Source organism: Osmerus mordax, chromosome 27 (assembly GCF_038355195.1).
Source record: "Osmerus mordax isolate fOsmMor3 chromosome 27, fOsmMor3.pri, whole genome shotgun sequence".
Classification (NCBI taxonomy): Eukaryota; Metazoa; Chordata; class Actinopteri; order Osmeriformes; family Osmeridae; genus Osmerus; species Osmerus mordax.
Genome location: NC_090076.1, coordinates 2,412,541 through 2,427,151, shown reverse-complemented (window position 1 = coordinate 2,427,151; position 14,611 = coordinate 2,412,541). Strand labels below are relative to the sequence as shown.

Below are 14,611 nucleotides of genomic sequence, written 5' to 3'. Positions count from 1 at the left end.
AATCATATGTGACAGATGCTGGTATTTTTGTCCGCATGTAGGTCATGGTCATTTTTCTGCTTTGTTTTCTCCTTTTGGAAATTTGTCTAGGGGACCCATATTCTCCATTCAACATTTTGAATTCGAATTTGTGATATAAATTTAGTCTGGCTGTCACAAACACATCTCAAGGTTTGTGGCAAAAATGGGTGAGCATGCACCAGTGTTGAGTTGCAACAAAGTAATTTATTAATTAACTAAAGAAAATACAAACATAACTGACGAGGTATGTTAGTCGGCAGATCGGTGGTGTGAATGTGTGGGTGAGTGCGTTATAGTGTCAAGGCATGTTGAAGGGTGTAGAAACAAAAGTCAAAAGGCTGCTTCAACTAAAATAAAACATGACGTGGAGATGGGTCTCTGTGCCCCACACTCTCTTAAAGGGGATATTTTTCACGCAGGAGGAGCCGACAATCTTACAAACTTTGTCTACTCCTCCTGCGTGAAATATTGTAATACAAACATATCAGGAATACAGACATATAATACAGGCAAAAATCAACAAAGTCGCTGCTGCCAAGCTGGCAGAAAATAGCAGACGCTGTAAATGCGTAAGCTACATGACTTATTGATATCACTACCCCAGGCACAAGATGTGACCATAATTACACTTGTGCATTCCATAACGTTAAACTTCTGTTGCTGTATTATTTTAGTTGCAACCCTGGTAGTGGCAAACGATCATGGGAGCAAATAATAATAATAATTAAAAAAAAAAATCTAAACGGTAAGTAGCAGTAGGCAATACTTGCATATATTTTAAGGCCAACAAGTACAAGGCTGAATTACCTGAGTCCCTTTTGTAGGATATTGGTATACAAAGGGCCTATCGAACAATAAAATTGCTTGCAGCCAACAGGAAGAAAAATTTGGCAAAGAAAACTGGAGGGGGCCCTCCTCCACAGGACTTCACTCCTGCTGAGGAGCTGGCCCTCTCCAGCTATCAGGGTCGCCCCATGATGGAAGGAGTGGAAGGGGGCATATCTTCAGACCCTGGTGGCAGCAGCTCGGAAACCCAGGCATATGTATGTTTCAAGTCATCTGTGTGACCATGTTCATTCAACAATTATTTATGAATATTGTAGGAGGAAAATGTATTACTGTTCTCTGCAGTGACAGGAAATACAGTGGTGTTGCTGCCACCACCCACTGTCGTCCCACTGTGCCATACAGAGGTAACAGTGAAACTAATAGTCATACGCCAGTATGTATGCCATACGTGGTTGCTGAATATTGATCAAATATGCCATTTACTTTCTCAAGTGGAGGTCCTAGATGATCAGGAAACTGTGTCTGCCTGCCCAGAGAGCATTTTGGGGGTACACTTTTGAGTTTTCTTTACCACTTGCAACACAGATGGTGAGAGTGTGTGAACGTGTGGATGTGATTGAAGTGTCTGTAATGACTTGCTAATGGTGGTGGTCTGAACACGAGACAAGTTTTTTCCTTTTTATACCTTTTTGTGGCTTTTTTGTTGTGCTTTTTGAGTCTTTTGTGGGGGTTTTCACCATTTCTTTCTTTCAATGTCCTATTTATTATTTTTCGCTTCGATGTGTCACATTGGCAACATACAGCTCAAAAAGCTGAGATGAGCAAAGATACGTAATTCTCTCAGCTGAGAATATATATCTTTAATAAAGATACTCATCAGGGAATGCCAAAGGGATTTGTCGGACTCTAAATGTTCTGGCTCTTCTGAGCGCACCTCTCACTATCCGCGCACCAAGCTCCATAGGATCTTCTATGAACGGTGACGCCATTATCCTCAAGACTCACTAACTCCATGAGTTAGTGGGCGGGGATTTTGTACCGGTTGATCTCTGAACTCCAACTTAACCAGCTCCCGACCAGGTTAGGTGTACAAAAGGCTATAGAGCTACTGTGTTTGTGTGTTGTAGGTTACCTGTTAAACAGTAGCTCCGCCCGTTAGTGACGCGAGTGCAGTGCGACTCGTTAGTAGCGTGACTAGCATCGAGAGGAGAGTTACGTTGCTAGTTAGATTTTAATGTTGTGCATGAGCCAAGCGGTGTGCGTCAATGAACGAATTGTAAGTATCTGTATGTTTGTTCATAGATGTATGCTGCCTTTTGTTAGTAGGATTGTTATTACAGAGTTTCGTTATAAATCGTGAAGAGCGCCAGTGTTAAATGTTATAACGGACGCGCTGGTTCAGAAGCTATTGATGCTACGTTGTTTACTGAGGTGCGCGAGTCGACAGTTTAGACGCGGAGCTCTGAAGGCAGTAGGCTCTGATGTTTAATTGGTCTCTTTAACAAGATGATTTGTGTATTATTCCTTTGTGTATGATATACATTAGTAATTGTATTTCTCTTATTTCTTGTAGACCACACCTTACTTTCACTACTCATTAAAACTCCATAAGTCTGATCGTTTCTGGATCCATTTGTGTTCTAACCGACACCCAAGGGCGAACACACTCCGACAACACCCCTAAGGTTTACAGTCCCCTTAGCTCTCCCCAACATTAGGCGTTCAGCAGTGTTACCATGGCAATCTACCTCGGTAACAAGTGATCCACTGTCGTGATACAGAAAACCCTGGGTTGAACCTGTAGTTACCTCGTTAACGCCAAATCTTGATTCGTAGTACAGGCCCCAGGTTTACTTGTATAGGTTTAGTTGTACAGCATTTCAGAAGAGGAACTGTGAGGCAGCTGTATTGGCGAGTTTGCGAGATACAAAATAGTGTAATCTATTTGTGGATTTGTGGTGTCATACAATTAGTGTTGCTCAACTTCTAGGATGAATCTCTTGTCATCCATGATGTAAAATCTGGCCTTTTGCAACTGAAGTAGTGAAGTGAAATAATATTAATTTTTTGTGACCAGGGGCATATACCATAAAGCGAATTTAAGCCAGGCATGTCAGTTACTTTCCCGTTTATTTGGTAAACTCGCATTATGGAAAGGCACACGATTTTCATACTTTTATTTTGTATTTTACCTTACGGCTTGGACATGACCTCTGTCAAAATTAGAAAATATACCTAGCTCTCATGAAGCTGCGTGGAGGGTTGCATCTGGGATGCTTCTAAACGCGGCATGTCTGGTGTGAACTGATTTTTATTTCATAGCCCCCTTCCCCTCTCCCTCAAAAAGTTTTGTTTCCTGTTGGACACTAGCTGTCTGACTGATTGATAATTGCCTTAAACCAGATGCTTGACAAAATCCAGGGTGGTCCTTTAAATATTGAAGCTGAAGATAGGTACTTCAGCTTCAATAAAGAAAAGAAGCAGATATTTAAAAAAAAGCATCAATGATGTACCTCATGCGGATTCTGATCATCATCTGATTCATGGCCAGATGGTTTTGTGTGTGTATTGTCTAATGTTTTTGTGTGAAAGATGGTTGTTTCTGTGATACATTTTTATTAGTTAATAAATACGTGTTTGAAAGACATTTGTGTTTGTTAGTATTATTAATATTATTAGGATTACTCCTTCAGGACTACATCCATTTTATATTTTGATAGCATTCTTGTAAAATTACCCCAAATTTCCAATTAATTCCCTTTAAGTTCCACCTTCCCGTGAAGTTTCCAACTCCAAATATTACCAAAATTCCCCATGTTAAGTTCCCATGGACAGTTTCCAGAAAGTTTCCGGAAATGTTTTTCCCCTTTGCAACCCTAAACCTAAGAAGCGCAGAGCAGGGGTCATTTGATCCCAGTGAAGAGAAAAACATTTGTATCTTCACACCCGATCCACTGCAGTTGGTCTATAGTAGCCCGATATTATCAACATTTTAGTCGTCTGACAAGATCGCGTTGTTGTTACCAGTCAAAAATATAAACCCACAGGGACATCATGAACATTCAATGGTCTAATTAGATCCAATTATACTGGCAAAATATGTAATTGTCTTCATTTATGTCCTCATTTATCATTTTGCACATAATTATAGACTAGGATATATAAACTATACATATTTAGGTTAAATAAACTTTGTCTCAATTACATACTTGTGCAAGGGAACCCTTGCGACATCTACTGATAGAAAGGTGAATTGTAGCCTTGAAAGGCAGGGGTAAAAAATGTCCAAGTGTGCAATTAAATCAAAAGGAGCAAAATCTTAAATTAGCTTTCTCTGGTGTCATTTTGAAAATGTAAAAATACTGGGTGATAAAACACATATCTAGGAAAAGTCAAGGATGCAGGGTCCTGGAATTTGATCAAGGGCGAAGATGATTATGTAAAATAAATCTTTACTGGGGTCAAATTACCCCTCACCTGTTTCAAGTTTATTGTCAGGTGCACAGAACAACACAAGGTCAGACTGGGCACTGAAATTATTGGGACAAGTCAACGCAAGCGACCTGGCATAACATAACATAGAAGTACTAAGAACATAGATTATATCTATGATAATCTAAAATAGATTAGAAATAAAATAATAATAAACCTCCTAAATATACAATAGTATGCAATATACAATACAATATACTAGACCTCTAATACACATAATGACCTACAGTCCCTGACAAAAGTCTTGTCACTTATCAATTTTGTAGAAACAACTATTTATAACCTGACTTTTAATTAATCAATTGGTTTTAGAAATGGCTCATGTGAAAGCTAAAACCCTCCCAAATTATGTTTAATATACTAAAATAAATTTGCTTCACTGAAGAAAGATTGATCAATTAATGAACACAGAAAGGTCAGATTCTGGCAAGACAAAAGTCTTGTCGCCTTGTCATATGATGCACCCAATCCTAGATTACAGCCTCACCTGTGATCAATAATTGATCAATCAATTAGTGGGTGTGTATAAAAAGAACCCAGCACACCAGACCTTCACATCAACTGCAACTTGACCTCTGACAACATGCCTAAGATTCAGTCTGAGACCAAAGCGTTGATTATCAAGAGGCTGAAGACCAGATCCACTGCTGAGGTGGCCGACACCTTCAATGTGTCTCAGCGCCAAGTACAAAGAATTAAAAAAAGATTTGAAGAGACTGGAGATGTTTTTGACAAGCCTAGGTCCGGCAGACCCCGCAAGACAACTGCTCGGGAGGACCGTTTGTTGGCTCGAAAATCCAAGGCCAGCCCCTTTTCCACTGCAGCAGAACTCCACCAGGCCTGCAGTTCTGCTGCAGGCCTGGTGGTCACCTCAAGTCCCCCTGTCAACCAGGACAGTTTGTAGAATTCTGTCTCGAAATGGCCTCCATGGTCGAATCAGTGCCCAGAAACCAGCACTAAACAAAAGTCAATTAAAAAAACGTGTGGCATTTGCCAAGGCCCACAGCCTGCTAAAAGGATGGACGCTGGAAAAGTGGCAGAAGGTGGATTTCTCAAATGAATCTTCGGTTGAATTACATCACAGCCGCCGCAAATATTGCAGGAGACCTACTGGAGCGCGCATGGATCCGAGACTCACCCAGAAAACTGTTAAGTTTGGTGGGGGAAAAATCATGGTCTGGGGTTACATCCAGTATGGGGGTGTGCGAGAGATTTGCAGGGTGGAAGGCAACATCAATAGCCTAAAATATCAAGAAGTATTAGCTACCTCTTACATTCCCAACCATAAAAGGGGTCAAATTTTGCAGCAGGATGGTGCTCCATCGCATACTTCCATCTCTACATCAAAGTTCCTCAAGGCGAAGAAGATCAAGGTGCTTCAGGACTGGCCAGCCCAGTCACCAGACATGAACATCATTGAGCATGTCTGGGGTAGAATGAAAGAGGAAGCATGGAAGATGCAACCAAAGAATCTTGATGACCGCTTTCTTTGCTATTCCTGATGACTTCATCAATAAATTGTATGAATCATTGTCGAACCGCATGGATGCAGTTCTTCAAGCTAATGGAAGTCATACAAGATATTAAATATGGATGTCACAGCACCACTACTTAATTCACTGATGTTATGCAACATATTTTTGTATTTGAAGTAAATTATTTCTTAAATTTTCACATTACTTTCTGTAGGCGACAAAACTTTTGTCTTGCCAAAATCTGACCTTTCTCCATCCATCCATCCATCATCTTCCACTTGTCCGGGGGTCGGGTCGTGGGGGCAGCAACCTAAGCAGGGAGGCCCAGACTTTCCTCTCCCCGGCCACTTCCACCAGCTCTTCCTGGGGGACCCCGAGGCGTTCCCAGGCCAGCCGAGAGACATTGTCCCTCCAGCGTGTCCTGGGTCTTCCCCGGGGCCTCTTCCCAGTGGGACGTGCCCAGAACACCTCAACAGGGAGGCGTCCAGGAGGCATCCTTATCAGATGCCCGAGCCACCTCAACTGGCCCCTCTCGACGCGGAGGAGCAGCGGTTCTACTCTGAGCCCCTCCCGGATGACCGAGCTTCTCACCCTATCTCTAAGGGAGAGCCCGGACACCCTGCGGAGAAAACTCATTTCGGCCGCTTGTATTCGCGATCTGACCTTTCTGTGTTCATTAAATGATCAATCTTTCTTCAGTGAAGCAAATTTATTTGAGTATATTAAACATAATTTGAGAGGGTTTTAGCTTTCATATGAGCCATTTCTAAAACCAATTGATTAATTAAAAGTCAGGTTATAAATAGTTGTTTCTACAAAATTGATAAGTGACAAGACTTTTGTCAGGGACTGTATACTAACCTTATAGACCTAACTAACCTAAGACAAGACCTATACTAACCTCAGACAAGGGGGGTAAGTGCAATACTGAACTGAAAGTGACAGTGTGTAAAGTGGCTAGTGAGAAAAGTATCAATGTAAAGTGACCAGTGAGAAATGTATCAATGTCAATATCAGTGTCCATTTAGAAGCCGGATGACCCTTGGATAGAAACTATTGTCCAGTCTGCTAGTGCGAGACCGAATGCTACGTTAGCGCCTGCCAGAAGGCAACAGGATAAAGAGACTGAAGGATGGGTGGTAACAGTCTCTTAGGATCTTGCCTGCTTTCCTGAGGCATCGTGTGTGGTAGGTGTCCTGTAGGGCTGGGAGCTTCCTGCCAATGATGAACTCAGCAGACCGGACCACACTACGTAGGGCCTTGCAGCCCGTCTTTGCAGCTCCCATACCCCACTGTGATGCAACCAGTCAGAATGCTCTCTATAGTGCATCTGTAAAAGTTAGTGAGGATGACTGAGTCCATGCCAAACTTCTCCTCAAGAAGAAGAGGCCTTTCCGGGCCGCTTTGACCACCTTGTCCGTGTGAGCAGACCAGGTGAGGTCATTGCTGATGTTCACCCCAAGGAACCTGAAGCAGCTGACCTTTTCCACTTCGGATCTGTTGATGTGAAGGGGTGCATGCTCCTCCTCCTGCCGCCTCCTATAGTCCACAATCATCTCCTTGGTCTTGCTGACGTTGAGAGATAGGTTATTGTCCTGATACCATGATGTCAGGGTATCAACCTCCTCTCTGTAGGCTGACTCATCACTGCCAGAGATGAGGCCCACAATGGTTGTGTCGTCAGCAAACTTAACAAGGAGGTTGGAGCTGTGCAAGGAGAACAGGAGAGGGCTGAGCACACAGCCCTGGGGGGTGCCTATGTTGGGGATCATTGTGGATGAGGTGTGCTGATTCGCACCACCTGTGGCTTTCCCGTCAGGAAGTTGTGGATCCACTCTGCGCTTCTAGTGTTAATATTAACAGGATTGTATGGCTGAAGGTGAGTTTTATTATGTACTGTAGTATTAAGTAAGCGGAGGGAGGTCAGTCAGTAGACAAGGGGAGGTCAGAAGGACAGTAAGCAGGCAGGACCTAGTAGCAGAGAGGTGAGTTAGAAAGGTGACTGCACTTAAAGATGTAGACTAACTCTAATAGTCTTAGTAAGGGGGATCAGATGGCTGAGCGGTTAGGGAGTCGGGCTATTAATCAGAAGGTTGCCGGTTTGATTCTGGCTGTGCAAAATGACGTTGTGTCCTTGAGCAAGGCACTTCACCCTACTTGCCTCGGGGGGAATGTCCCTGTACTTACTCTAAGTCGCTCTGGATAAGACCGTCTGCTAAATGACATTAGGATTTGTGAAAGGTTTGCACTTCAAAGAATTCCTTATTTATTGCTCGTTTTTACTATCTAGCTAAGATGATTAACATAATTGTGTGTGACAAAGTGTCAGACTGTTTCATCTACTCTTAAATGAATATGCATGTGAATATACAACTCTTCACTCCAAAGCACTTTTTTATATTAATTTGAGTATTTTGCTACACATTTTTTTGTTTATCAGATGGCCAAGCATAGCATATTTGTATTGTATAGATGCGTTGTTTGACTACTTGATACAATATCTCATCAGTAAAGATGTATGCTCAAACTAGGGAAACACCACACTGCCACATCTATAGAGGATTTACTGAATGTACTGCACTCCTATGCACATACCCCTGCTCAACCCCCAGACAAACTAAAGATAACTCCACATGAGGTAACAATGGTAATATTGTTTATTTCCTGTGCTAATGGGTGGGCTGTGATGTTTATGTCCACCACCATGTTCCCCTTTACATATTGAGGGCATTGTGGGTAGGAGCTAGTAAGAACTGTGTACAGTGAGACTCTCGCCAAACTCACCTAGCAAAGCTTTATTGGAACCAATGACACAATTTTAATACCTTCTCTGGTTACGGTTTCTGCTGCATTCATGGCCTTTCCACTCAGGTCGCTGACCATGCTGTCCACTGTGGCCTCGTGGCGCAGGAAGATAGGTCTTACTACACGGTTGTACAGAATCTGAGACCCGTTCCATGTTACTGGGGCCATGCACCACAACAAGAACAAGCACTAGACAAGAATAAGGAGAGACATAAGATAATACACTGAAAAACAAATAATTACTTGTCCTTCTAATGGCAGAAAATTATACATTTATCTACACCAACTAGATTGTTTAATTTGATGCTTTGGCAAAGAGGCCTGAGGAGCACAAGCCTGAAGTTTTCAATGTGAAGGCATCTCAATTTGGTTGTGATGTAACTGAAATAGATTGATATAGGACGGCCCTCTGTCTTGAGTGGAGATTTGCAGAAGAGAGTTGTCTTATCCAACCCAACTGTTTGACATAGAGTAAGAGAACACTGGTATGTTAGATAACTTCTTTGCCAGAATGATAGACAACATAGCATGAAAGTTTTTTTTAACAAATACAGAATGTTTTGACAGTCTATATTTTCGTAATTATATTATTGGTGAGGGTCTATCTTGTTTTGTGGGCATCATGGTAGGGTAGTTGATATATTTTCATTAGTTTTTACAGTCGCTATGACAAATCGCTATGACGCAATTTTTTCAATACTTCCAACAAGTTTCCTAAACTCTTAACGCACCAACACACCTACAACACACAATTGGCAAAACAGTTAATTTCATGCTCAAAATCACACATTTTTAACTAAACTCAAACACTAATTGAGATAACACAAAAATACACTAAACATTACACCATGTCTACCAAAACACTAACACACGTTCTCTTTCCACAGGAACATTTAGTCAATCATAGCACAATGTCATAAAAAACACTAACATCAGATGGAATTACAGAAACTGCATTCTTTTATATATGTGTCAGGTCTCACAGTATATGGATTATAGATTGTGTTTGCAATAAAGTTTCTTTTAAAGCCTCTCTACATTTTTGTTTTGTTGGGTTTAGTAAATGCATGCATTTTGTTTCTTTTGCTGCAGAAATTCAGAACAAAAAATGAATGACCCATCTCAGAGTAGCTTTATAGAATGTATGGTTACTGTATTGAAAAAAAAGAAGACAGAAACATAATTGCTGCAGTAAAGGCTTCATTTGCAACAATACATTACTGCAAGAAATATGCAATATAGCTGCCAATTACATTTACATTTATTCATTTAGCAGACGCTTTTATCCAAAGCGACTTCCAAGAGAGAGCTTTACAAAGTGCATAGGTCACTGATCATAACAACAAGATAGCCAAAAAACATCGCGAGTAGCCAAAACATGAAGCACACATTGTGAACAACCAAAGTAAGTGCCAAAGGGAAGAACCATAAGAGCATGTAGTTAAACAAGTTACAATTAAACAACATGAACCGCTATAAGTGCAAGTGTACCTGTGGAAAAAAGCAAGCAACAGTAATAAAAACAATATATCACAGCGAGAACAAAAATTTAAAACAATTACCACTAACCACAAGAGCAACAAGTCTCTAAGCAAGAGTCATTGTGATCCTTGAGGAAACTGACATCGGGTCAAGCGAACCATTCCTAAGTACCGTTGTACTCCCGGAACAAGTGCGTCTTGAGCCTTTTCTTGAAGGTGGAGAGACAGTCAGTATCTCTGATGGAGGTGGGGAGTTGATTCCACCACTGGGGGGCCAGACAGGAGAAGAGCTTGTGTTGGGACCGGGCGGTCTTGAGCGGTGGGACCACCAGGCAGTTGTCTAAAGAAGACCGTAGGTGACGGGTGGGGGTGTAAGGCTGCAGGAGAGACTTGATGTAGACGGGTGCAGTCCCGTTCACTGCTCGGAAGGTCAATACCAGGGTCTTGAATCTGATACGGGCCATGATAGGTAGCCAGTGGAGAGAGATGAGGAGCGGGGTAACATGGGAGCGTCTGGGTAGATTGTAGACCAGGCGGGCCGCTGCGTTCTGAATCCTCTGAAGAGGGCGGGTTGCACATGCTGGGAGACCAGCGAGCAGCGAGTTGCAATAGTCCAACTTGGAGAGGACAAGTGCTTGGACTAGCAGCTGGGTGGAGTGCTCAGACAAGTATCTCCTGATCTTCCGGATGTTGTAGAAGGTGAATCTAAACGACCGGGAGACCGCAGCAATGTGGGCCGTGAGGGAGAGCTCGTCATCCATGGTAACCCCAAGGTTCCTGGCAGAGGATGAAGGGGTCACCGTCGCAGATCCCAGGGTGATTGAGAGATCGTGGGAGATGGAGGGTTTAGCCGGGATGATGAGAAGTTCTGTTTTGGCGAGGTTCAGCTGGAGGTGGCAATTACAGTATTTCATCAGTTACCCTAGCTCAGGCCCTTCTCTGAGCGCCACCACGCATTTTAAATCCTCTCCCTTGCCCTTGTCCCACTCCTCTCCCTTGTCCTGGTACTTGTCTTCCTCTCCCTCGTGCAGGCATTATTCTTACTTTCTTCGTGTTGCTCTACATTGTTCTTTTTCCACACAAGATCAGCCCAAAGAGGTCCTTTTTACTGTATATACCATATGGTCATGCGATTGAAAGAACCTCAACACCTGAGTGTTTCCTAGTTGGGAATCAGCTGTGATTTACAGTATTTGCATAACTTCAACCAGCTGTTTCTCAGTAGCAATGGAATAAAATACAGGGGATATATTTGTGTTTCAATTCACAATATGAACAGCTGTTCACTTTGACTTTAGCCAATAAGTTAGGTTTTGAACATGATGTTATCTGTTCTGACATACAGTGTGAAATAATTGGTAAATTGGGCTGTAAAAATCGATTGTTTTGGTCTTGGTTGAGCTTGTGTGCAAAAGAAGTTCAAGCATTTTAAATGTGTGTTTACTCTATGCATTTCGTGTAAAAGCAACAAGAAATGTGTTAATTTTATAGCCAACACAGAGGGATGTTGTGCTAACTGTGTCAAGAGTTTAGGAAACTTGTTAAAAGTATTGAAAAAATTGTCATAGCGATTGTAAAATACTGTAGTAGTTTAAAAAGAAAGGGAAAAACATTTCCTGTAACTATCTTTATAGTGCACTTGATGACTAGAAATCTAACTGGTTAAATGTATTTCATCTCTGAAGCTACTTTTTGGGGGGTAAGTTACCAGTTTAATTTCTGATGACCATGAAGTGATAAATGGGAAAGTAAGATTAATAATAGCCAACTTTTATGGAGCTGCCCAGTCCAATGTACTATACACCATTGGTAACAGCAAGGGCATACATTTAATTCCCAAACATTTTGGAATAGTTTTCCTAAATTACGTGTTGCTTTATGCAGATTTGCATAAAGAACTTGAGGTGGCGCAAGCCACCGTGGCCATATTCATTGGGAAAAGAAGGGAAGACGATTCTCAGCCCATTTTTCATTTAGGAAATGGATTAAAAAATAGTTTTTACAATAGCTCTTTGGGATCAAATATGACATATCAAAATCATAAAATTGTCTTTATGGTTGAGGACCATCCAACCTCCAGAAACAGTGGTGGTCTCACTTTTTGTTCACCAAATTACTTACCTATAAAATATGTTAATGAGGACTGTCAACTTATTGTGCAGATTATTATTTTTTATTTATATATACTGTATATATTAAATAGGATTGGGGGAGAAAGCAAGATATATTAATTGTTAAAAATATAAATTATTTCATGAAAATGGTTTTCCTTTTGGCATTTTTTGTTGTCAATTTGTATACAACAATGACTACCTTATATATATTGAATACATTTGTTGAATAAATGTGCACTTAAAACATCATGCACAGTCATGCCTTTCTGAGTTGGTACATTTTCTTTATGAGTTGATCTATGGGAATTCAAACCATGCTATGAATGTTCGAAGATGAATAAACACAATTAAGATAGTCAGGTCAGAATTCCATAGAACATACAGTAGCTACAATGTAATATAAAGTATTATCCACATAGTCCAGTCATTTTAAGCCAAAATGGGGGTCAACCTAGGACAAATTGCAACAAAAGCAAACTCAACTGATTTTGTATCCTCAATATGTCCTGAGTAAGGAAAAAAAGCCCAGAAGAACCCCAGTAGGGGAAAGTGTTGAAAAATACCCAAATATAGCCTATTCATACGCCTATTCATTCTTTGTGAATAGGCTAAAGTTTTTAGCCTTTAGATATCACCATGAAAATTACTGAGTTGATTACTTACATTAAGGCAAACAAAAAATGTATTACAAGTCTTTAAATTTTGTTTCGTAACATGAGCAAACGCTGCATAATAATGTATGCGCTAATTTGCATAAATACCACAACATATCTAAACATTGGATATAGCCAGGTGAAAATGTCTTGTAGAATCTTGTTGACATCCTACAGTAAAAGACTATAGAGGCAAACAAATGTCACCATAAGGGGCAGAGATTCAGTCGTTCATTCAAGGTCCACTCAATCAACTGTCACTAAGCTGTCACTCAGGTAAGAAAGATTTCCTTTTGTTTCTCCTACATGGATTATTAAACCTACATTAATAAAACATACCTGGTGATCAACTACAATTTATTGGGAACATCTGGATGTGTGTTTGTGCTGTGGTATGACTATTATTGGTGAAACGACCCAGCCCCAAACCCCATCTCTGCAATAATAATTGATAAAGGCTGGTTTAAAGTAGTTCTTCCTGCCTCTATGTATTAATGCTCATGGGTAGCCTAAATTTGTTCCATTCAGACCTTAACATTAAGTCTCTTACTGTTATGTCAACAAGATTCAACAATACATTTTCACCTGGCTATACCCAACGTTTAGATCTGTTGTGGTATTTATGAAAATTAGCACATACCTAATTAGAATATAGCTGCAAGCAGCAATGGCGGATTCCTCCTTCAAAATGGCAAAATGTTGTCAAATTGACATAATAAATAGTTACACTGGGATTAACCAGAAGACTTGAAACTGTAATTTCTGTCATAATAAAAAAATGTTTATACCTCTGACTGGATTAGAACCCACCACCCTTCACACATAAGCACTGCATCTCATCCTACTAAGCCATTCACAGACTTAGACATTTGATCATTCAGTTTTTGTATCAGAAAATAAGACATTTCTCCAATAGCAAGCATTGTCAGATTTGGTTAAAGTTCAAACAGCTGTAATGTAGTCCCATTTATATATGGGACATAACTAACAGGACAACGGGATGACTGGGTTGCTGCTGTACAGAATAGCTTACTCGTAGTGCTTTAAAAAGATTGTTTGGGGTGCCATAACTTGTCATGGAAAGGAATTTCAAATCATGCCTTGCATCAGTGGGGATGTGTCCTGGCTTAGGTTACTGAAATGAATTTGTGCAACAGGCAAGGGATCCATCTGAACAATCAATTTACTTCATTAGAGATAACCATTAGAGTTATCTCTACCATGCGTAGACTACAAGTAGCTAGCTACTGTGGTGAACATGGCTTGTTTTGCAGTGGTTTACACAGTCTCGCTAAACAGATGATCGGAGTGTTGTGATGGGCTCGAATAAACACGCATTGCTATGTTTTACAACCGGAGGATTGACCGGAAGACTAGAAACCGTTTTGTCAGAATACAAAATAAAAACTATGCCTCTGAATGGTTTTGAACCTACAAACCTTTGCTTACCAGCACAACATCTCAGCCAATTGAGCCATTCCCAGACATGGATTACACAAAGTTCAGTAACTGGATAATAAAAAAAAGCTGATTCTCCAATGGCGAGCATTGTCAGATTTGGTCCAAGTTCAAACAGCTGTAATTCAGTCATATTTTGACATATCAAGGTGAAACCTTGCATGGTACTTCAGGGCCTTGTCACCTTAAAGCCTATTAGGTTTGAACCATCCTTCAAAAATACATTTGATTTAGTGACACAAACATATTGAGGCAATGTGTACATTTACATAAATACACCCCTTTCAGCCATTTTGTATTTGATTCAATTGTCTTAAGTAACG

At 40.8% G+C, this 14,611-nt stretch overlaps 1 protein-coding gene across 2 annotated transcripts in view; it reads right to left on the bottom strand.

Annotated features, from left to right (window-relative positions):
• Positions 1 to 14,611, bottom strand: part of reep6 (receptor accessory protein 6) — a 74,122-nt gene that overhangs the window by 32,528 nt on the left and 26,983 nt on the right. For both annotated transcript variants that reach the window (XM_067230464.1, XM_067230463.1), the window contains exon 4: positions 8,603 to 8,771. In XM_067230464.1, coding sequence (XP_067086565.1) covers positions 8,603 to 8,771 — 169 coding nt within the window. The remainder of the gene's footprint in view (positions 1 to 8,602; positions 8,772 to 14,611) is intronic.